Source organism: Pseudopipra pipra, chromosome 1 (genome assembly GCF_036250125.1).
Source record: "Pseudopipra pipra isolate bDixPip1 chromosome 1, bDixPip1.hap1, whole genome shotgun sequence".
Lineage (NCBI taxonomy): Eukaryota > Metazoa > Chordata > Aves > Passeriformes > Pipridae > Pseudopipra > Pseudopipra pipra.
Window position 1 is genome coordinate 99,606,234 of NC_087549.1, and position 25,578 is coordinate 99,631,811.

At 39.9% G+C, this 25,578-nt stretch overlaps 1 protein-coding gene across 1 annotated transcript in view; it reads right to left on the reverse strand.

The window, feature by feature from the left end:
- ITPRID1 (ITPR interacting domain containing 1) overlaps nt 1-25,051 on the reverse strand; it is a 44,930-nt gene extending 19,879 nt beyond the window's left edge. The window contains 7 exon segments of the mRNA XM_064637222.1: nt 1,841-1,899; nt 3,112-3,174; nt 3,177-3,416; nt 8,391-8,593; nt 9,177-9,269; nt 24,655-24,759; nt 24,975-25,051. Coding sequence (XP_064493292.1) covers nt 1,841-1,899; nt 3,112-3,174; nt 3,177-3,416; nt 8,391-8,593; nt 9,177-9,269; nt 24,655-24,759; nt 24,975-25,051 — 840 coding nt within the window.
- Between the last annotated feature and the right edge of the window lie 527 nt (nt 25,052-25,578).

Below are 25,578 nucleotides of genomic sequence, written 5' to 3' on the forward strand. Positions count from 1 at the left end.
TCTGCATTTTCTGCCATGAAATTAAGACTAAACATGTGCTTATTCCTAGGTCATAAAAGAGTATTCAGGACATACTGGGTTTTTTTCCCCCTTGTCTTGTGATTACTATACCTATACAACACGTTAAATCCTCTAAATAAGGCTGTCCATAATTAAATAGTGCAGTCATTTTTCAGAGATGGACAAAGAAAAGAAAAAAGCATTTGTGTCTATGTTGTTACGTTTTGAATTCTTTCCCCACTGGGCTATGTCCGCATTCTCTTTTTTTTAATTTATCACTGAATGTTTTTCCAAATGGTGTTTTTCATTGCACCAATCCTGAGAAATTGCTATTCTTTCTGTAGATACTGTTATGAGCAAAACTACTGTTATGGGTTCTCATCTTTGTTCGTGAAGATCAAGACATCCATCAGAAAACAAAACCAAAGTAACCTCATGTAATTCAGATGACAAGTCTGAATAGCAACAAGGACCTGACATTAAACCCCATAAGATGCCAGAGCCATGTGTGGACAGACTGGACACATACAGCTCTGACAGAATGCCATAGGTATGCAATCTATTACATCGTTAGACATCACACCACCACCACCAATCCCTCAGCAAAACAGCAAATCTGTTTATAGATAATTTGAATACACAAATAAATGCTTCAGAACTGAGGAATTCATTGTTCTATTCCATCACCTTCACTGAGCTCTAGGATTAACCAAGGAAACCCCACACATTTTGATAAAAACACTGATCTCACTGAAGTCAGTAGGACATATGCCTTTACCTTAAACAGGCTCACAATTTCACTCCTGCAAATACAGCTGTCACTCTAGTCAAGGGTACCTCTGAATGCCCAGCACCAGTGGATATCTGAGGTTTTTTTAGATACCTGTGTAGGAACTTGGGTTGCTGTATTATTTGTGTTGGCTCCATGGAAGTAATATAATGTAGTTCACGAAAGGTGAGGGCTCACCAAACTTCCAGCTTTCTCCTTTGCTGTCTGCTACTTGCTACTTATTAGTTTTTTCACATTAAACTTATGCCCCATTTAAAAAAACCTAAACCCTGCCATTTCTGCTCTAAGCACTGAATAGGAAAGGTCTCTAGGGAGCAAGGACAGGTATTTCCTGCTTTGGAGACTGAAGAGCCATTTCCCCAATATCGCCATTCCTGAGAGCAAATGCTTCTCAGGATCCAAACTCAGATTGCCCCAAATGACAGCATAACATCTGGTCCAACAGCTTTGCTGTTAATCCTTTCATAGGCTCCTCAAATAACTTACTTTCTAACATATGATTCACTGTTACGTCAGCTCATGTGGTGGTGGCTATGTGATACAGTAGACACGGATGATGGGGTAGAGGCCATGCCACCACCAGAAAGTGCTGGTTGAATGGTCCTGTTTGAGTTGGGTACAGAATGGCTGCAGAGCTACTATCTCCAGTTTCCTGGCTGACTTACCTCCCAGGGATCTGAGAGTTAGTGTATAAGGGGTCATTTGAGTCTGGCAAATAATTCACCAAGGAGGAGCACACATTTGGTGTTGCTTCGTAGACCAAAAAGAGGTCTGCTTAAAGCATCAAACAGGGACCCTACACACTCAAAGTTGTGCATGTGAGATACTGTTTTCATGTGCACTCAGTGTGTCTCCTTGACAAGCTATTTTACAGCCCTATGATCTATCAAGTTGTATAATCTAGACTGTCATGTCTAGAATAATGCATTCAAATGCCAGAGGTGATGGGAGCAGAGAGGGAAAATGTATTGTTAGGTAAACTTTAGAAGCAGTTACATGGAAACAGTGTTTTAAAAATAAAAATGGGCAAATCGTTTCTTAACACTCAACTGCAGTGGTGTCAGGAGCATTTCCACGTAGACTTTCATTCTCAAAACTCTGAATCTGAAAAGAAAAGGAAGAGAGGAGGAAAAATTCTTATTGATGATAATGTACACCTTTAATGTACACCTTACGAGGGGAGTTAGGAGTAAAAACACAAAACAAACAAAAAAAATTCAGCATGTTTGAAAGTGAAATCTTTCGGATTGTTCCCTTTTTGTTGTCTCCTCTTTAAAATAGTGTCAGAACCTTTCCAAGCTTTGCTCAAAGTAATCAATATACAAAGGTTGTAATACACTAACAATCTTATTTGAACAGCCTCGGAGAACTATCCCTGGGGAAAAAAATATGACTTAGCAGAAGGAATCCAAGGAAATATTCTTGCCAAAGAGTGTATGTACAGTCAGTTTTTTTTTTCCTCTAGGAATGAAGACCCATTTGACTTTTTCATAGTATCAATGAGAACATCACGTCATGATGTTCAGAAAAAATAAAAAATATAAGAGGTGATCTGTTAGATACAAGTAGCACATGAACATTGATGCTGGGTGTGTCCTCCATGCAGTCTGTTGCTTAAAGAGATCTCTAATTCTCTCTTTGTCAAAGGCTAGAAGAATACAAGAGAAGGATCATTGTACATGTGTCTGTTATTCTGTTCCCCACACATCTGCTACTGGCCATAACCAGACTACTAATTTAGGTGGCCCCATGGTTTCAGACAATACATGGTCTTAATTTAATGACGTGGTAGAGAATACTCCAAAGTTAAGCAATATATATCCCATCTAATTTGGGCATACAGGATTCAACAAATTTTCTTAGATGTTAAACTGGGCAGTTTACGATAACCCGCATTTACTGCTTTGTCAAATGCCCTCCCTTTTGTGTGAGCCTCTAGTCACCAGGCTGCAAGTCCAGCATGCTAAGTGCTTTACAAAGACATATGGGCTGTTCTGGGACTATAAATTTGCAGTGCTGGAGATCTCTTAAGTACACTCTAATTCCCATTGAGGTTGATAATCAGATTTGTGCTTTCGGTTTAAGTCAACCACTTTTTTGAGCATGTGGGCCATAAGCAAAATTGGCTCCTTTCTTGGCCTGTCTTTGGCAGGCACCTCACATGCAGGAGAAAGGTGAGGCTGTTTTGCAACGAGGTGCAATGAAGCCCAAGTTTTCTCTGATGGCACCAGTGGACACTGGCATGTAGGATATGCTGAGGCATTTTTGTTTCCTGGGTCAGACAGCCCAATGTAACACATGCAGAAATGTGTGCTCTGGACTGTGCCCCCCCTCAGCAATATCTGCACAAGAACAGGATGGCTCTTTCCTGCTGCGCAAGTTGGCTTCCCAAGTGCCACCAAGCCCTGTTGCAGTAGCAGTGTCTAACGAGAAGCCCTATACAGGATATAACTTATTCTTTTCCACTTCACTTGTGCAATCGCAGGTATGATCTTTGCAGCATCCAGCAGACTAGTCTTACCCTTGCCAGTGTCCTGTGCTTTGGTCTATTGGGTATTGACATCGATCAGCAAAGATGTGAGGGCACTGGATACATGGTCAAGTACTTCCAGCCGTCAAAAATGTTCTTGAGTTTGGCATAATGGGAGGCAACATGGTTATTAAAAAGCATAATTTTAAATAATCAAGTACAGTGATTATTCAAGCTTGTCATTGCCAAGACACGTACTAAGTACTTCATTTAAAAGTGGCTACATTTTTACATTTGCTTCCAGAGGACCCGTTCAAATTACATAGAGACATCATAGCATAGTTCTTTATATTAGATAAACACGCAAGGTTGAATTCCTTGGGTCAAGTGCAGCTGAATATTGCTCTGTGTGAATAACAGTTACAGAATTTAGCCTGAAATTCTCCAGTTGTCTGGGCCAGACTTGGATGCCTTTTTTGAGGACTTATTTAAACTCATGTGAATAAAGTTATTTAGATCTGACTTCAAATGTTTACAGTTGGCAGCTCTCCAAGAGAGCTGCAAAATGCAGTCATTTACTGATAAAAATTGACAGCAGACGCTATAGTCTCATTTTCATAGGAGCACAAAGCAAATAACTTATCCCCCAGAAAGTCATAGCTGATGTCATGTAAAGGTTCCCAGATTTTTTTCATTTTACTAACCTCCTGTAATTTCTGGGCTCTTTTTTTCCATAGTGCAGTATATAAAGAGAAGCCAATAATGTTTTATCTAAGGGATCTTGGAGATTTCCTTCACTACAGTATTATGAAGTCATTTATACAGAGAAACACAACACATTTGCTTGCACGTTGTGTCAGTACCTATCCTGAGGCAATGAATATGCCACCAGAAGTCCTGCTTCCTTCAGAGATTCATTGAGCACAGTAGATGGCTGTCGTTTCTCTTAGAGAGCAGCCACATTTTCTCTATGCAGTCTGCATGCAGGCTGTTGGTAAAGCTGCTTCACTGACAGTTAGACAACAATGGGATATTTAACATGGATCTGAGTTGGTCCATAGTATCAAGGACAAATATCATGACATACAATTTTGATAGTTACTATATTTCAAGAATGCTCCTTATTGGTTTTGCCCCAGACATTGCCTGGTTTTTAACACTGGAGGAAAATTTTGCTACTGTTTAAAAGAAGTTTTTGCTTGATATTGTTTAGAGTTATCTGATCTATCAGTACATGTGACACAGTGTTGTACAATTTCCATTTGCTTAAGTTTGGGATTTCAAAGTTAATAATTTTTCATTTTGTACATCCACTGGGCTACCGCATGCTCTCCATGTAAAGCATATTTTATCCTCACTATTTCATCTAGCTCCCACTACATCAGGACATAAACATGCCAAGTGCTAATCTCCTTTGTCTGACAGCAGTCTGGTACAGCAGTCCAGTCATTTTTTTGGTTTGAACCAGAACAAAATTTGCTGCAATTTGAATTTTTTTTTACTCACTGCTTAGCTTTTGTAAATTATTTCAAAGAACTTGAGACACCTAAAGAACAAATCAAACAAGAGAAATTATTAATGAACTACATAAAAATAAATGCCTCACTCATGTGCAGTGTAATAAATACTCAGGTCATGAAGAAATCATGTCAGGGACTATTTCCTGGGGTTGGATGGGAACATTAAAGATCATCTAATTTCATCTCCCCTGCCCTGGGCAGGGGACTTTAGTAGGTCAGGTTGCTCAAAGCCCCATCCAACCTGACCTGAAACACTTCCAGGAGTGGGGCACCCACAGCTTCTCTGGGCAACTTGTTCCCATGCCTCACCGCCCCCTGAGTAAAGAGTTTCTTCCTAACATCTAATCTAAATCTGCTCTTTCAGTTTGAAGCCATTCTCCCCTGTCCTGTGACTCTCCATATTTCTTGTAGGCTCCCTTAAGGTACTGAAAGGTTGTAATTAGGTCACTCTGAAGCCTTCTCTTCTCCAGGCTGAACAATCCCAATTCTCTTAGCCTTAGATCATCTTGGTGATGGTCCTCTTTCCAACAGGTCTTTTCTGTGCCACAGACTCCAGCACTGGGTGCAGTACTCTTGATATGGTCTCACCAGAGTGGAGTAGTTACAGGAAGTTTTTTGTATTTTGTTCCCTTTTCCAACATTGTTTTAGAATGACTGTCTCTTTAAGTATGAATTTCTGCCCCCCCTCTTCTGGAGTCAGGAGGAGAAGGGAATAAATAAAAAACATCTGGGTGGGGAACAGAAACTCCTTCTGTCCTCTAGACCACATGGGTGTGCCTAGAGAGTCCGTGTGGCGCTGCTCTTTGCCATGACCACAGCCACCACTGCTGACACTCTCAGACCTGCCAGACTTGCTGCTCTCACTGAGCCTGGACCCACTACCTGAACCATCACCACTGTTTGCCCTCCACCGCAGCCGGGGAGAAAACAAAAGTGAAATTGTCTGCTGCCACCGCATGGGACTGCCACGGTCCGGGGGGGAAAGGGAATGGGACCACGGCACTGCAATGAGGGTCAGGACACAGTTGAGGGCTCGGGAAGCAATGCCAACTTTACTAGGGGTAACAGAGACTTAAATAGGGTAGGTTCAGGGGGTGGACTCAGGCTTAGGGAGGAGCAAGAGACGGGCAGCTCAGGGAGAGTAGTGGTTGGGAGATAGGGGAGAGGTGGGTGGCAACCTTGGGTCTCCAGGGGAAAGGGCCAATGGGAGCTCTCTCTGCACTGCAGCAAACTGTAGCCAATGAAGTGCAGAGGAGCGGGAAAGCAGGGGAGGACAAGGGAGTAAACAAGTTTGGGTGGGAAAATGTGAGGGAAGAAGGGGACAATATGGAGGATATAAAAATTCAACAGTAAACTGGGGGTACATTAAACTTCATATGAATTCAACAGTAAACAGGGGTAAAACAGTCCATCCGGTAGTTTAACAGTCCATTGAATTACCATAGACGTCTCTCCACGCATCCAGCAGTGATGCTGATCTGAATCTTTCCCAGTCTGATTTTTGGTCCTCGTCATGGGACCACCACTGGCCTGTGCTGAGACCACTGAACTGCCATCGCCTGCCACCCAGCCAAGTCAAGCAGTGCGACATCTGTGCTGTAGGTAACACGCGGCAGAAGACAAAGAGGTTCTGAACTAACACCACTGCTACAGTGAAGACCTGAACTTGACCAAGTGACACAGTATGGGCAGTTTAATAATATAATTCTTTGTGAACAACACAGTTTTCCTAGATTTTTGCTTTTGTCCTGTTTCCCATTGTTTTCTTTTGCTTAATTGGGCAGAGGGGGGGGTGGTTGGCTGGGAGGACCCTCCACCATTTCTTTCTCCCTTTGTTCCTGGAGGGCCATGTGGGGTTGTGAACTCCCCTCTTTCTGGATAAGCTGTTTCCTTTGCATCTTTGTGGTTGTGGCTGTTTCCTTGTCAGTAAATTGTTATTTTTTTCAGTTATACCTCCTTGCATTTTGCCTCTCTGTATTGATGGGAAACAAAAAGGAGAAGGAGTTCGTTTTGTTGGAGTTCCTGCTCGAATATTTGTCTTTAAACTAAGACAACCTGCTGGCCACACTGTTTTTGGTGCAGCCCAGAATACACTTGGGTTTCTGGGCTGCAAGCACATATTGCAGGCTCATGTCCTGTCTCTCATCCACCGGCACCCCCTACTCCTTCTCAGTAGGGCTGCTCTCAATCTGTTCATTCCCCACCCTATATTGATACCCCAACCCATGTGCAGCATCTTGCATTTGGTCTTATTAAACTACGAGATGATTCCCATGGGTCCGCTTCTTGAGCTTGTCCAGGTCTCTCTGGATGACATCCTGTCCTTTAGGTATGTCAACCACACCACTCAGCTTGGTGTGATTTGCAAATTTACTGAGGGTGTACTCAGTCCCAGAGTCCACTGGGACTCTGAGCTATTAACCCTTTGCATATGACCATCCAACCAATTTCTAATCCATTTAAGAGTCTTCTCATCAAATCCATTTCCATCTACTCACGTTGATTACCTCTGATCTCTCTTTCCCTCTCTCTCAGGAGTTAGAGAAACAAAGTGAGAGCTTGAGAAACCTGTTTGATATGTCAGTTTGCTGTAAATATTGAAATGTGTGCTATAAAAAGAGAGAAAGAGAAAAACATATTTTCCACAATACTTTGACATTTCTGTTTCAATTCTCATTCCATCCATACTGCTTCCTTGGTGCAATTCTAAACCGGAATGCATGGGCTACGTGAGAGATCCTGCTTCACTGAGCATCTTAAGTAAACAGAAGATTTCAAGAGCCATCTGGCTAACTGTGCCTCCAGTTTTTGGGATATGATGTCAAAATGGGACTTTTCAGGTGGATGATGTACTAGCAGATTAACAATCTATTTTAATGCAAATATATCTTTAGGATGAAGACCTTATATTCATTTCTTAACAGCAAAACATACAAAACAAAATCTAAAAGCATCTAAGTGAATAAAAAATCAAGACTTTGTGCTTTAAATGGTGCAATTTTTTTGTACTCCTCATCTATGCCTTAGGACATATTTGAAACACAAAATTGTTAGGCTCTAGTTAGGGATTTTTGGGTCTAATGCACAGGTTCTGGCAGCTCTAGTCACAGAAAGTTAATACCTTGTCATCTACTCTGCACATTGTCCTGTAGCAGGGATCCTGTGCCCACCGAGGCTAAAGGGGAACATAGGCCCCCGTCAGGCCTGACTGAATTCAGTATCCTCTGTATTGGCTTACATCACCAATGATGGTGGGTACATATTAAGGTATCTACAGTGAAGTGGCTGAGTCACTTGACCCGCGTAATTTGGCAGCCTCTGCGACACCAAGAACAATCTCTGGTCATGGGATAGGTCTTATAGAGGATGTGCAGGTTTTTTTTTTAAATGCCACAAGCTAGTAGCTTCACCACAGAAATCAGTCCACAGCTAAGTAGAGCTAGTCATATTAGGAAGTATCATTGTCACAAATGGGGTGAGGTTCCTCGTCTCCTAAATGCATGTCCCCTTTTCATTAATTTTCTTTCATAACCATCTTCTTCCCTACCTTCTAAGTTCCCACACTATTTATGGCTAAAACTTCTCCTTTTGCCAAAATGTCTCTCCTTACCATATAGGTTTGGCTTCTCAACATCCATCCGCTGCTTCTGAGCTTCCAAAAAGACTTGGACGTTGAACCCTTTTGCTACAGAAGCACCACTGAGGAACCGAGGAGGGATTTTTGTGCAGACATCAGGTTCTTCTGTACCAAACCCCAAATTAAGCAGAATCTCCACTGGATCCTTTTCCCAGAACACCAGCCATTCAGTGATGCTGTGGTGAAAATAGGATTATTTACATTACTGTCTTGGTACCACCTTTCCCTTGCAGTAGTTATCATATGGTGTTGTTTTTAACAAGCAGCTATCTTCCCTTCTTTCCCCCTCCTGTGGGGACTACTTCTTAAGTGAAAGTAGTCATTTTGGGTTACATTGCTAAAAGATTAATATACGTTCCTCTCTCCAAAGGAATCTGGTGGCATTACATCTAGATAACTTAGCAAGTAGAACATTAATAAAAGGTGTAGGTTCACAGCTCTGCAGGTTCCCTTCTCTCTAGACACAGCATAGACAAGGCATGCTGCAGCTACCATAAGAACTCACAGTCTTTTATCTTCCAGGGGATTCAAAGCCCGCTGCAGTTTCAGGTAGGTTTTGATTTTTGCACTGATGCAAATGCATTGGAGATCAGATACATATTATTGTAAAGATTATTTTGCTCTTGTTCAAATAAATGAGTACATGCCTTTTACAGACTGAGACCTTGACTGCTTATTTAAAATTGTACTCATATTTGTTGATCCCTTGATGAACTAATACCTGGTATTCCTCACTGGAAATACATGGATCTAACTAACCTCTTGGGTGCATCAGTGAGCACGAACAAGTGGGAAGAGCTGAGATTCTCGCATCTTGACATAGCTGGACTTTCTGAAAACTCTTGCAGAGACCTGGTTGATAAAAAAGCAACTGTGAAATGTGTTTACTCATGTACTCCTCTGGGATGTCATTATGATTTTTTCCCAGAGTAAACATTTGCATTTTGTCTTGGTTTATAATAATACATAATAGCAATGCCTTAGAAGAGGAGCTGCCATCAGTGTGGCAATATGCTTACTCTCAAGAACAGTATGTTACAGTAGGTGTGAGAATGTAGGTGTGAGGTACCAGTTAATTATAAAGGTGGCAGAATGGCTCACTTTTGACAGATGGTGAATCTTTGGGGAATCTTTAGAGAGCATGGTTTCTCTAGCCACCTACTTCAAAAGATATAATCGCTCATAACAAAGTTTTGGAGACACAAGGCACAATGAGTTGCAACAGCAGGAATGGCACCTGAGAGTGATTCTCTGCTTCATTTCTTATTGTGTCTGTATTTGTTACTCTGTAGAGAAATAACTGTTTTTCAAAGTGCTCACACTGCAAAAGGAATATCCTGCAGCACAGTGGTCTCTCTCAACAGGTTTTGTCATGCCTAACTTGAATTCTACCTACACATACCTATCAAGATCAGTAGCAAATGTTTATATACAGTAGAAACATTATATTGACAATTTTTTTATCATTGCAGGTTATCCATCAACTCACATCTTAAACAGGTCTAGAGGGATATGTAGATTTTTGAACTAACACTGTTGATATCAGTATGAGAGAAGGAAACTGCAAAGAAGAATTAAAAATAATTTGGTGGGTTTTTTACCTTTTTTCCCCCTCAAAACAGAAATCTTTCAAACTAGAGAAAAGACCAAAACACTGATTTCATTAAATAAGGAAACACTTTAGCCTGAGTGACAAAGTTACAGAACAATATCACTGTGGGAAGAACAAGTCGCAGTTGAGCTAGGTTAGTCATAGAATAATGCAACATGTGCTAATAAGAAAGGGAAGACAGGTGCCCTTACATTTCATAAACCAATAGCAGTACACTCTAAGCCCCTGCTTTTTAAAAGTAGGCACTATGAGTTGGGTTCCACCTGCTGCTGCAGAACCATTGAAGATGTACATAGAGCAAGTATGATTAAAATAAATTTTAATTCCTGGTTTTTTTTAATTAAAAACTCCCACAATTAAAATATATTATTTAAAGTTTCATTCCAGCACATGCTGGTAGGATTTTTTTTTCATATGTAACAGTTTTCAAGTATATTAGAAATTTTGTGAATGTTTGTGAATATTGATTTCTCTGGGCTTAACATCAGGCACTAAATGTGTTTGAGAGTAGTGACAGTTGCAGAATACTTGCAAGAGTTTCTGAAGGAGGAAATATATGTCATAAAACTGATAACACTGTTTGCTAGATTCCAAGTGTGCTATACCTGTGAGCTGTATTTGATTATTTAGTGAGGATGAGAAGGGAATAAATCAGATGCAAATACACTGTGCCCGTCATTGTCACTTGCCCTCCTAACACCAAAATAACAGCCTTATTGATCCTCTCAAAGCTAGGGTAACATTTGCCTATGAGCAGCAGTAGATAAACTTTGAATGCCACAAGAAAAATGTTGGAGAGGTTTTGTCTATAAAAATAAATGGAAGAGAAAAAGTTTTAAAGTTTTCTCACCTATTTAACAAAATTCTGTCAGTAAAGAAGGAGTAAACCTCCTTTTATCTTCTCTATTGTATTATTATTCTACTTGTAAATTCGAGCATGAGTTCCTTCTGGCTTACTCAGTAAAAGGATATCCATCCAAATTGAAAATATAAAGGTTACCAACATCCTGTAATTCATGTAGTAACATAAACTAGACTTTCTAGCAGCAAACTGAGCATAATTTGAATAAGAATCATCTACTTGTTGTATACCATTTCTTAGTCATGTGCCAACAGAAGCTGTAGATTCACTATAAAATGTGAGAACTTAAAAAATTAGATTAGACAGTGAGTTAATAAGTATATATTCCTCTCTGTGGCTGATCACAAAGTGGCTGATGATGTGATTTCCTCAATATCTCATATTGCCAGGACTGAATAAATACAAGTGCTGCCAAATAAAAACCTAGCACTGTAGAAAACTGGTCAGGGTGTTCAGTAAAAAATTTAATGATGACTTTAATGATGTTGTGTTTATAGGAGATGTAGGCAGTAGCAGGTCACCAAAAAATCAAATGGCAGACAAATGGTGATAGTTTACCCCAAATTGGGTAAAAGGCAGTAGCTGGTGTGGCAATACTCTAAAACCAGGTAAACACAGGGTGTGACACCTTAAGCGGCTTTTGTTGTAGGCTAAAGAAAGTTGAATTGTCCTATACTTCTGTGGGTCGAAAGTATGCCCAGACTAAGCCACCCAACCTGTTAAGTGGTGAACTCAGGAGCTCACATCCACCTCATGACTTGGATAAACTTTACATCTTCAAGTAGTGCAACACAAGTCATTTCACTCATGGTTAGAGCCTTCTTTCTCTAATGAGAAGACTCTCATGAGAAGTTTCTCATTAAAGAGGTTGACATTTATTAGAGGGTTTTTTCTCCATATTTAAGAGGTCACAGAAATAGTAGTGGGGAGAGTGCAGTATTTACATTTCCAGATCTAAGTATTTTGTTTCCAACACTAGAAACACTGAATCTCATTACCAAACTGGAAAATACTTCAGGGGAAATAATGCCCTTTAGAAATCTATCAGAAAACTTTATGAAAACAAACAAACAAACAAACAAACAATGCATTGTAAATTTGCACATTTAAGTATATCTTTGCTTATGAATAATAAATCTTGCTAAGCAAAATGTGGCCTCTGACATTTGAGGGAAATTGAGCATTCTAGCCTCAGTCATCTCTAACAGGAGACAAGATTAAATCACATACTGTTGAATATGGACGGCAGGAGTTCCGGAACACACGCAGACAATCAATATGATCAGACGATGTTCAATTTATTATTTAGATGAGTTAACTTTTATACAGTTTAGTTTTTTCCAGGTACATGCTTACAACAAGGTGATTGGATAGCTCAGTCTGTGCACGCATCTCATGCCTTCAGCTCATTGGTTCTGGTGCTCTGTCCACACGGTCTGACATCATTCGTGCCACCCAAAGTCCCTCCTATTGATCCGCCTTTAGGGGCTTTCCGAGATTTTCCAAGTGTCCCTTTATCTCCAGTTTCCCTACAACTTTCAACTATAAACACATGGTTTTCTCATACCTTACAACTATAAACATACAGTATTCACACAGCTAACAACTATAAACTCCCATAGTTTCACACAGTCTGCAAGTATAAACACCACACAGCTTGCAACTTCCAAAGTTATGTCAAGCGAGGCCTAGTGCTTCTTTGAAAGATGGATTGTTCATAACGTGTCCATTTTCCTGCAAATAATCTACAGTTGAACTGCATCTTGTACTTGTAAACCAAATAAAGAAAAAGTGTAGATTTGGAAACACTGCTAAATAATATTCTGGACTTCCAAAATATTCTTCTGTGGATATGAAGAGCTGTGAATTGACTTGGGCTTATGGCTCCTTTCCTAAAAAAATCCCAAACAAACCACTCTCTGAATTCACTAAGTTCAGCCGATAAGGAAAGTAGGTGAGAACATGCAAAAAGTTCTGTGTTCAAGTCAGGCAGATTTACAGTCACTTCATGAGAGAATCTTCTCATCTTCCAAATGAAGTAAAAATATACAGCTTATCCATGAATATCACATTCTCTCAATAGCTTGCCCCAGCCTAGAGGTCTGTGGTGCTTGATATTTTATAATTAAACAGTCTTCATTAGAAATGATGAAGGATGTTATGATATTCTGTCTTATCTCCCTGCTCTTGGCTTTGCAGCTTATCCCCACTTGTAGATAAACTGTAAGATAAAACCACTAAAAATAACAAAAAAAAAAATTAAATGCCCCTAAAGAAGAGTTGCTGTGTCCTAAGAAGAGACAAGGTCAGGGACGCAGTCCGATGGGCAGCACAGATCACTCAGGACATATATGGTGATGGCTTGTAGAAAAACAGATCCATAAGCTCAACTTTCCTGCCTGTAAGCATCATCTACTTTTCCCTCAGCATATATTGACCTCAGTTAAGTGTTGAGATTCAAAGCTTTAGTTTATGCTTAAGGCAAAGACAATGAAATTTTAGCATTCTGCAGGGGTAAAATCTGTCATTTCTGAACTTAAATGTTACTAAGAATCAAATTAAATCAGCTTCTCTGAGCCAGGATTGAGTAGAATGGAAGCAAAAGCCTTTTCAGTGGATCATGTAGGAGGCAGATGCATGATGGCTCTCAGCTGATCCATGTCTGCATGGTGACATGGTAATTAATAAGGAAACCTGCAATAATGGCTAGCTTTGCTGTGTATGAGTTTGGCTGACTTGGCCTTACCCTAATATTGGAAAATGTTGCTGTGACTGTAATATAAGACTATGGCTATTTTTTTACTTCTCACCTCACTTTCAAACATCACTCCTAAGTCTTTTTTGTTGTTGATTGTTTGTACACTTAAGCCGCATTTGCTTTAACAGTGAATGCATGAAGTCCTACTGAAGAGCTCATGGGAAATACCAGTCTTTCAGACTTTGTTTTTATCCCAAAGGAGTACAAAAGTTAAAAAAATCTCAGTTTTGGTGAACGAAATACATTCAGTTTTAAGTTCAAGGTTAAACTATATTTCCCTATAGCAGTACATTGCCTTATGGGGTTGTGGGCGTACGAAACCACAGTTTGCACTATAAATCATGCTTGTACAGCAGGCTACATCTCCCTGAGAAAATGTGTGCAGCTTTTCTCCTATACACTCTCTCTTAAGGTGTTAAAAGAACTCAGGGCTCTTCTAATATATCTGGAGGGCGGATATTGTCAGAGCCTTGTATATTTTTAAAGTAAAACTCCTTTGGTGAGCTCATAGCTCGGGGCCTGGGGTCTTACACCTGCCAGAAACTTCAGTATTGTAGATATCATATTCCCTGCTGGAGAAATCAAATAACAAATATTTAGGTAATAAAGTGATACAAACTTACAGAACACAAGAATGTAACCATGATGAATATTTTCTTCTATAGAGTCTTCTAAAAATAAAAGTAGAGCCCTTTGTAAGACTATTGCCAGATCAGTTCATGACAATTAACCACCCTATTGTATGGCTCCATTTTTGGTGAATCCTGGAATGGATAAGAAATATTGACAGAAGAATCTAGTAATTTCCTTAAGTAGTCTGAGAGCTTTTTATAACCAAATTTGGAAAGTAAAATAAAATTTATGTATATATAATATATTAATATATATATAAAAGTTATGTGCAGCCATAAATTTTTTGGAAGTATCTAGCAGTCCTAATGAAAATTGAAAATCATAATTTCTGATTCTGCATGAATGAATCCAAATACACAGTTCCTGTATAGCTTGAAATAGGGAGACAGTCCACTCTTCTGTGGAGGGAAGATTATCTCTTCATTTTTACTTAGCATGCAAGAAGCTTGCAGCGGAGCCAGAAATTGATCCCAGCTCTCCTACTTTTCAGTTTTCTAACCTGAAGGTAAGCAAGGATGACTCATAGATATTTAACTCATTGCTGAAAAATGCTACAGACAAGCCACCAAAGCCACTGAGACTGTCAGTTTAAGAAACTGCCTTGCTTTCCATTACAAAGGAGGGAGGGAAGGGTTGATTTGCAACATGGCTCGGCTGGACATAAGATAAAGTGGGAGGTGGTTTCCTTGCATTATCACCTCCTGGATTAAATGGTACAACTCTCATTAACACAGTGAATTGACATGGAAAATGGGCAGTCAAAATTAAGTCTCAAAAGACTTTTGGAATACAGCGTCTATGAATTTACAAAGTTACTCTATTTTTTTTTTTGTTAAACTGCAGAGCAACAGGGTTGTGTTAATGTCTGCCTAGCTGTAACCTGGAAAGCTCATTACTGGTGCACTGAAGATTAGAATCTCCCAGTAAGACCAAATGTTTTCTCATAACCAATCTTTTAAGTTCCCTTTGTGGTCAATATAAAGAGGTAGGCAGTTCACACACTTTAGAAGGAAGAGAAAAGAAGGTCCTTTACTGGAAGATGGAAGAAGCAGCCAAGTCTTAGACTAAACACAGAACTCTGAGGTGACATTCCTTGACAAGTGGCACATTCACCCAAGAGAACATTAGAACAATGGTGAAGTTTTGATGAAAACAAGATCAGATTTCGCAACACTGGTGATTTTTTCCCTATCCAATAAAGAAAAAGGAGGCAAAACACAACCACAATTGTGACACTGAGTATCTGGTACTTAAAGGCTCACCTGAGGAAACAAGAAATTTGTGCTTTTCTAACATTTCAATAGGAAATACAAAGAGGTGCAAAGATTCCACCAGAACCCTGCATGAACGAAACACTGAGAATAAAAATAAAGATGGAGTTAGTGACTAAGAACAACGTGTGAATGCTTGTCAACAGTAGAAACAAACTAGTACAAGAAAAAAACCCTGACATTGTCATCAGTCACCATGGGATGCTGAGAATCTGCAGAACCTGATTTTTCCAGTCTTACCAAGCAGTGGCATAAAAAGGTGGTCTATCACTTTTAACGGTCTTCATCTAGGTAAGCCCATGATACTCTGCTGCACAACAGAATCCCTTCTTTGTCCACATCAAAGCTATTGTCAGTCCATTGGCCAGGATCTGATGCCATCTCAAAAAGCAAGTATGAAAACTAAAGAAAAGATTCCCTGCATTTACTCATTGTGAAACATCAGTGGCATTTTTAGAGCCCATCAGTCAATAGAAAGCTCTATTGTTGGTTATAGGGTGGGAAGCTATTTTTTGAGGCTGAATCCCTGGGCTGGCACTCTGGAAATGTGAATTCCCTCTTGAATGGACAAGTCTCCTCTTTCTTTTACACATCGTTTTCCTCTGTGCAATGAAAATATAATAATATTTCCTCTTGCCAATAGTGTCCTTTTAAGTTGCAAGATTTTTGTCCTTGTAACAGAAATTTTAAAGTCCTCTGCAACAGCTAACACTGGGGCATCTTGTTCCTTATCAAATCTCATATCTTTCAGAAATTAACCCTTTACCACATGTAGCATGCGTTTGTGACCAAAAGTGAGTTTAGTATGATAGCACTGACATAGCTGTCCAGCTGCTACTCAGACCATGAAAACTGCTCCATCAAAACATAAAAGCAATTTCCTCTCAATGCAACTATTAATCACAACAAAGTTTCTAAGATGGGCAGAAGGGAATACCTTCATCCTGATCATTGATAAAGATATCAAACAGGACTGGCAGTAGTACTGAGCCCTGGAGAACACTACTAGAGACCAGCCACCAGCTGGATTTAGTTCCATTCACCACCACTCTCTGGGCCCAGTCATCCAGGCAGCTTTTCTCTCAGTGAAGAGTACATCCAAGATATGAGTGACCAGTTTCTCCAGGAGAATGCTGTGGAAGATGGTGCCCCTTCTGTGAATGTTCTCTGGACCAAGAAACCCAACCTTCTTCGAAATCACTTAAATCTTTAGTTGTAGTTAGTAATTTGTCAGTTGGTACACCTACTGACTTCTTTTCCCTTATTTCCTTTTAGGAGACTTTGAGGCTAATAAAAAGCTATGAGCAAAAGGATGAAAGCGTGGGCTAGAAACATGCTTTATACAGAGGATGGGTTATACAGCATGAACTGTGTTTTCCATGTCTTTTGACAGAGGGAGTCCAGAGTCTTGTCTACTTGCTGTGGCCTCTCAAAGGCTCTTCCAGTCAGAGTACCGCAGTTGCATAAGAATGGTGCCTGCAATATCTGTCACTGCATTTTAAAGGAAAAAACTGCCAGAAAATGGAGCCTCCCATCTGTCAGAGAAGTTGTCAGTAGAAATACCCATGCGACAGAAGGAGGTCAAAGAAAGGACAGTAGTGTTTTGGTGCAAAAAACGAGCTCAAGAGTCAGAGATACATCCTCATAGAGGTACAGGCAATGCTCTAACTTTATTCCAAAAATACACACATTATCAAGGGTCCTACAGGGTTCACACGCTCTATTCAAACTTTCTATTGGTTATATTTACTTTCACACACTATATCTATAACTTCATTGGCTCTACTAGCCAAGGCACATTTCCAGGTCCCCCCATCTTCTGGTTTCTCACACCCTGGATAACAACCTCCTTCCTTGTTTTCCTCTATGCAGCTTTCTGATATCTGCTGCTCAAGGACACACATCTGCTGCTGGAGAACACAGGTCCCTGCCGTCCAAAATGCAGGCCAGATTGTGCAAGCAGGCCTGATGCAGTATATGTCCTGCATCATCTAAGATTTTCTCAACATTTTGGGGGAGTAAAAGAGAAGAGCGAGGCAGAAGGAACATTTTTTCATGTTAGGATGAGTCACAGTGGAGGAGATGCAGTGACACACCTTCTCAGGGTATGAAGTCAGTGTTTAAAGCTAGTTTGTCAGCTGAGTAATCCACTGGCCTGATTCTCTATTGGCCGATGACTTGCACAGCCATTTACAGCAGGGGAAGATGCTACAATGGAACTGAACTGTAAATGACACAATATGAAGGGCAATGAAGAGTTTGGACCCAAATATGGGAAATACAGAGATAACTTTAATTACATTTAATTAGTGCTATCATCATTATTTTCCTCTGCATAGACAGTTGAAGACATTCTTTTGATTCAAATTAATTAACACATAATGATTAATCTGATATGGTACATCTTTTCAGGCAAGAGTGTCCTCTTGTTCACAGTTTGGGTGCCAGCACCAATCATCATCTGTGTGTTTTAATTTCTAACTGCTCTCCAGAAGCAGATTTAGCCTTGCAAATCTGTTGATGGAATGAATGACTGGCTGGTTTCCCTGTTCTGTGTGTTTTGTTCATTTGATAACACACTCAGAATATTTTGGAAATCTCTTTTTTACCCACTGCACCCTTTCCCCCTCCCCTCCAAAATAGTTTCAAGGTAGAAATCAAGGACTATGCATCAGCCATATATTTATACCAGCTCTTTACTAGAGAATGAGAGAAATGAAAAGTGTCTAAAAATCAAAAAACACATAAACATTTTGAGGGAGGTTCCCAGACAGATTTGTCTCACTTTTGTTGCCAGCATTTAACAGAACCATTCTCCCTGCCACCAACTAGAGCAAAGTATGTTTGTTTCACCGAAACAGGATCGTGAACTTCATTAGCTTCACATAATATACCTTACACTGTATGATACATACTGGATAGCACTATTAATATTACTTTTTGCTTTTAATTTGTCAAGTGATTACTTCATAACACTTGGCTAATATTTATCCATTTTCTTTAGATGTTTATGAATGCAAACATCTCCATATACATCTTCATGCATACTCAACTAGGCAGCCCCCAGTTATCTTCAATATTGAGAAATACACAGGTAAATTTTCGGTTATGTAGACATGAATTAGGAGGTAGAGGCCTTTTAATTCTCAAAATCTTCCATATTTATACAGAAAAGTGTTTGAGTATATTTGTGGTGACTGGGCTGGTTTTGCATGACAGCAGAACACTAAGTATGCTTTGGCAACATGGAATAAATAGAAAAAAACCATGCTTTTTTCAGATCCCAGAGCTAGGAAGAGAAGTTCTTCTTTTATCAACTTTATAGTTCATACTCCATATCATTTATGAATCAATTGCTGTTTTTAGGTAACCACTAAAAAAAGAAATGGGAGGAAAACAGTAAAAATCCTTCATACTACTACTGTCATAAGTGACACAGTTGTGTTATGTATTCTGGCTCAGCTACACTTCTTATGGCAGCTCCTTCAGGGAGGAAGATCACAGTATCTTGATGCATCAATGTCTGCTCCAGTAAACAAGTAGAAAGATGCATCTTGCAAGGTGCCCTCAGGCGAGAATAATCATAATTTCTGGTCTGTATTATTCACTCTTTTCAATTGCCGTATATTAGGATAAACCACTGCTTGTAGACTGAGGTCTCCAGTTTTCTCTCTGTCTTAATCAGAAGCAAAAGGAGATGACAAAAACCTTCTGTCTTTAGCTTTAGGACCTGACTTTGGGCAGATAAATGAAGCTGAGGTCCCTTTTCCCTGCCCATCAACATTTGAATTGTTAAGCACACTGCAATTGTAGCTGCTGTGGACAATATTAATTTTTTCTGTCTCTACAACATGCCTGCCATTTGCTTGGAAGAAATAAAGGAAAGTTGGTTTGATATTCAAAGCACCTCTGGAACATCCACTTACAGGTGAAGTAACTCCAGGGAATGAAGATTTCCTGGAAGCATAAGAGGTAGTGAATGCTGTAATAACACTTAAAGCTTTCTCATATGCTGGCAAATATAAATTTGGGGAGGGTTCTACCCATGTGAAGCATTTGGTAAAATTTCTGTCCAGAGGCTGTGGTATCAACTAATTCTGCTCTTTTCAAAGTAAAAGTCTTAGTGCTGGTTGACACAAGCAGTGTGAATAATTGAATTGGAAGCTGATGGTATCATGGTTCTGCATTTTAATCACCAGGTGAGCTCACTCTTATTGAGAAGAAACATTGCAGATAACACTAAATAAAGATGTTTCACACAATCACAGAATTGGTAAGATTGGAAGGGACCACACTGGATCATCTGGTCCAACCTCCCTGCCCAAACAAGGTCATTCTACAGCACACTGCACAAGATTGCATCCAGACAGTCCTTGAATATCTCCAGTGAGGGAGATTCCACAACCTCCCTGGGCAATCTGTTCTAGTACTTGGCCATCTGCATAGTAAAGAAGTTCTTTCTCGTATTCAAACAGCATGAGACTGTGCTGAAGTAGGAAAGAAGCATATTTTAAGCCTCCCAGATACATAAAGAGAAGAACATAAATTCAGCGCACAGGTTGTCAAAAGCAAGAAAACAAAACAACAACAGTGAAAACAGTATCAACAGAAATAATTTTGCAGTACACTCAATTTGAGTCTGTTCCCTTTGCTAAAAAAGCTGGTCGAAAGAAACAGTCTATGATGCTATGAAAAAGAAATTTGTCGGTTTGTCTTTTTTTAAAGATACCAAGAAGAGTAAGGAAGGGCTGTTTGCCAGGAAGTGGTGTTTAAGCTGGCAGTTTGACCTGATGATTGTTTGCTTAGCGTCTAGGCAAGGGGAAAGCAGAAATCAGGACTAGTCTAATTTTTAACAATGGGAATTCTAGATAAAGGCAAGATAGGAAAAAGAGGGTGGAGGAATGAGTGCAACAATAACTGACACGGGGGAAAAATGAAAAAAACAAAAACAAAACAAAAAACCAAAACAAAAAACAAAAACACAAAACAAACAAACAAACAACAAACAAAAAAAAAAAAAAAAGAAGGTGCTTTGGTTGCTTCCCATTCCACAAAATATATTGCTATCCCTTTATGTCCATATGCTTCCTTGGCACATGTACCAGGGGGAGGATTACACTTTACTAAGGAAGTAATGCAAACTTGTCTTCATTTGGTTACCATGGATATGGCACTATGTGAGACAAAGCCTACCATTTGCATTGCAAACAACCAGGATCAGTGAAGGACACACAACTTGATATTCTGGCCACAGAGTGTCTCAGGATCTTCCTTGTCACAAGAAAAAGAACCATAGCTTTAGGTCTGTGCTAGCTACCAAGAGAACAAAGGTAATGGATGTTGCATTTCAGATGAAGAAGGAAGAGGCAGAATCACACACATCTGCAGAACAACTGGCATTTCTTGTGCTGCCTAATGTGAAATATCTAACAGATAGGTATGGCAACCATTTAGCTTTCCGTCTATCCCCCTGGGGTACTAGAGCTGAATCAATATGCTGGTAATCTGGAATAAGGGATTTCCACAAGCACTGGAATGGGTTAAGAAGTGGCCAAGTCTTAGGATTGTTTTCTTTTTGCAACAGTTTTTATCTAGCTGAATGTCCTCTTCATTCTGCAGAAGTACTATATAAAATGCTTTAATTTTATAAAAAATACAGTTACATGAGCAGTCCTCTAAGCAGGAGGTAAATTGTCTTATTTCCCTAAAAGAAATCGTGTATGATTGTTTGGCTATTAGATTGCTAGATTGTTAGTTTAGGGTTTTTTTTTTATTGTTGTTTTAAGCTTTGCCAGATATATGGTCATATACAATTATTATTTCAACTGATATGGAATACAAATGGTGTGCCCCTGCTTCTAAGGATAGAATTGGCAAAAGTGCCATCAGTTTGGCAATAAAAGAACTGGATTCCAAATCATTAGCCCATATACAAGAATCAAGGGTTTTCTTTCCAAAGGACCTTAGGCACAGATTAATCAGAACAGTAGATCAGATGTCAGGCAAAAATATTTTCCTCCCTTGGCACTGGACTAGGCACATCTCTTGATGGGGCTAAGGCAGCTATATCATTCCAGGCCACTCTCCTTGTCTCACCACTCCAAGAGAGTGGCCCACAACTGGTGACAGGGCACCAGCACCACCTAAGTTGCTTTCCTTCGATAAGAAGGGTGCAGCCAGATCCCTTCTGTTCTCACACCACCATTCTCTGTGGGTATGGGGGACTAATAAGGACCACCAACCCTTCAGTTGCCCACCAAAGGGTCCTTAAAATAGTAGATTTGCACCAATATAATCCCACTCACATCAGCAGATTTATTTCGTCCTGCTGTCTGCAAGTGAGAAAAACATTTGCCCCAGATGTCTTTTCTTCTTTCCTTTCTTCTAAACCAAGCAGCTGGCACTATACCTATACTTGAATGTAATTTCTACCACTGTGGTCATGGGGAGCTCAAGGTCACTGCTGTTGTATCCCTGAGCAAATACTGCAAGCAAAGAAAACTGAGTTTGGCAAATGGGTTAAGTTACCTCTTTGCTCCTACGTCCCACCTCAGCATGCTCCTTGAACTCAGACGGCTTAGCAGCACAGTAATATATGCCCTTGAGACCAGTTTTAGAAGCAGACAAACATCACCAAGACCTTCACATACCCTGAAGATTATTTCAGGCATTTCCAGCAGCCCTAGTGCTAACTACTGATGGGACAGATTTTGCCAGGCCTTTCAGTGATTGTGCTGCTGGGGAGAGGGACAAAGAAAGGGGCAGGTGTAAAACACAGAAATATTGCCCTGGCTGCATGATACCTGTGTAAGCATGATTGGACACATGCTTCAGTATTTCCCTACCTTTTTGGAGCACCTGTTAATGAAATAAAGCCCTGGATCTATTCTTTCCTCTTCCATTTCTGCATTAGTCCATGAAGCAGGTCAAGAAGACGGATGAGGGTAGAACCTGAAATGGGAACAAATACCTGCACCGGCAGCAATCTCTGCATGCCTACAACAGCTCCCTTGCAGCAGTGTGGCATGGGGATGAGTTGCCCTTGGGCTGCTCTTAGTGCTCTTCCATATGGACCCTGCAGCAGCAACAGGAAAGTGTAGAAAATCCCAGTGCCAGCCTGTCCTGTCAAACCAAAGCAATTTTAAATCCTGACTATAAGTAAGTCTTCTTGAAAACAACTTAGCATTTTGTTTACTGTTAGTCCCATCCTCCTGTCCTGTGGGCTCCTTTTCTTCCTCTGCAACAAAATTTTTTGGGAAACAGTTTTCTTGGCATTTCTTTAAACAATAGTGCACCAGCCAGTAAAGATGAGTGAGGCAGTCAGTGTGGTAAGTCTCTTGAATGACAAAATGACTCACAGTGAATAATCTATAAGAAGCGCTCTTTCTTTTAATGTCTGAAAATAAGTTTGGGCTCTGTCCTCCAGTTAATAGGTCTATTCCCTCTGTGTGTTCGGTCCTCTGTTCACTTGAGTAAAAAACATTTTGTTGCTTTAATTCAAGTAATTGTACACAACCTCAAGGGGGGAAAAGCAGTATTCCGTCTCCTCACACCAGCATGACAGTGAATTCTATAGAGTAATGCTGAATCTATAAAAGGTAGATATTCTGCTATTTCTACTGGTTTCAAAAGAGGATCAGGCAGATATTCTAGAAGAGGTAAATGGCCTGTATTTTTATTTTTAGCATTATCAGAGACAGGAATAACTACCCTCACTCTTATGGACAGGTCTAAATTTGCAGAACTGCAATTCAGAACTTTTTTTTCTTCTTGACAAAATTAGTATCTGTAAGTCATAAGGGTTACAGCAATAGTTAAGTGTACTGGTCCTTGCAATGTGAAATGAACCCTGTGAGGGGCATTCAGGGTAAACTTTTTACATTTGTTACTATTTATTGCAATATGGTTCAAGTGGAATCTTGATACCTTTATACCTATCCCACCCTTACATATGGGCTCAGCCTTCTTATTAGGATGATAATGGTTAAAAAAAAATTATAGTATGGTTATGCATTTCACTAATATGTCACTAACAGCTTAACACAGAGAAGCAAACACTGAATCAGCTTGCTTGTAGCTAGTCCTACGCAATTTTGTCATGGTTTTGGAGCAGATTCAGATAGCTTTAGGTTGGTTCACAGGACAGCCTGGCTGACTTCTCTCAGAAGTTAGCATGCTTGCTATATGTCAGTGTATAAAGAAAGAAATCAGATGAGGTTGACCTTCTGTTTCAGATTTGAGATACTACATGTTCATCAGAATTGCTCTGACAAGTGTTTAACTATAATTACTCCCTTTTTTCTCTCTGCAGTACAAAGTTTCAACTGATTTCTCTTTCATAGAACAGTAGACAAAAATTACCAAAAATTTACAAAAATTGCCCCAAATTACTCCTGATTTAACTGACAGTCACTTCAGATCTAGTTCTGAGGTTACAAAATTAAATTGAAAGTTAACCACTGAGAATTTGGTTCAGGCTTCATCCACATCAGACTCTGCTAGCCTTCATGAACATTAGCTTTGCCCATTAACTGGCACAGGAAACCCTGAGGGGAAACATTTTACTTCGCTGTTGATAAGAACATATTTTGCATACTGGGCTGGGCAGGGGGGGACACTGTAAGTACATGTAATCGTTTGTGTTGTAGCCCAGACTTTATGTCCCTTAGTCAATCAGAGATTTCATTTAAGCAATTGCTAATCCTATCTCTATGTCTGAGAAAAGGAGTTAGTTAATAAGTCAATAACTTAATTGGACTTTATACGAACCAATAAAACTACACAGCTCACTATCTTTGACAGTGGTATCATTAGATAGTGTATATTTAATTACTCAGTGACATAAGCTTCAAGCTTTAGCCATTAGTAATGGCATTGTTCAATGTACATGGAGAAATATGGTACAAGAGACAGTTCTACTCTGTTAAACAAACCTTCCCTCTCTATTAGATGTGTTTGAACACAGTAGAACAACAGAAAAGGAGTTTTGTCCTCGAAAGATACCCTTGGCATCACCCTTCTGCCAACAGTGCTTCTCTGGGGCAGGCTTACAATACATATGCAGCTTCAATAAAGAAAAAGGGAAAGTAAACAAGGCTTACCTGGGCCAACACAGATACCACAGAGCATGACCTACTGCTTCTTCAGAAACCAGAGGAGGGACAGGTAGGAGTCTACAGCAGTTCTCCCATCTCACCTCGACAGCTCTGAAAAATTCTCACAGCTTTCCTGTTACTAAAGGAGAGAGGACAAACATTTGCCTAACACGGGGTGATATTTTCATAATCCCTACCCAGTTATGTAAAAAAAAAATCTTGTTTTTCACGTACTTTGTCTACTCTGTATCACACAAATTTTTCAAGAACAGACATGTTCAGGAAGTTTTGTATTGTTGAGTTTTTAATTAAAGTGGTGTACTCACACAGTTGATGTGGCACAGATTTTAGAGCCTGTGGCACCTATTGTGGGAGCTGCCATCCTGTTCATACCACAAGCCATCCTGACTGTGCATACATGAATTCATGCATTCATAAATGAATGCAGAATACTCTGTGCAACCTGAAGGATGAGGCAGTGACAGACTGGGAAGAGGTCCCAATGACATCCAAAACTGGACTGCCTAAACATTGTAATTGCATGCCATCTTCTACAGGTATGAAGGACAAGATGTCTTGCGAAAAAACAGCCTGCCCAATTTTCAGTCAGGTGCCCAAGGATGTGGCAACCACAGAGTTTATCAGAACAGTAAAAATTCCTGGTGCCTTCATGACTCATGGAAATGGCACAAAGTTCTCTCAAACATCAATCTGAAGAACAAACAAGACTTTTTAAAAGTCAGGTAAGCTAAAAAAACAAACTCAGCACTTGAAAACTAATGAAAATTACACAGTCAAACCCTATGGAACTGCTCTTGTCAGACTGGAAAAAAATTAACAGCCTGACAAACAAATAATCCAACCTTGCAATGCTGCTCTCAGCAACACAATATTCCCAAACACACAACTGCTGCAGGGTGTGCCATTTCA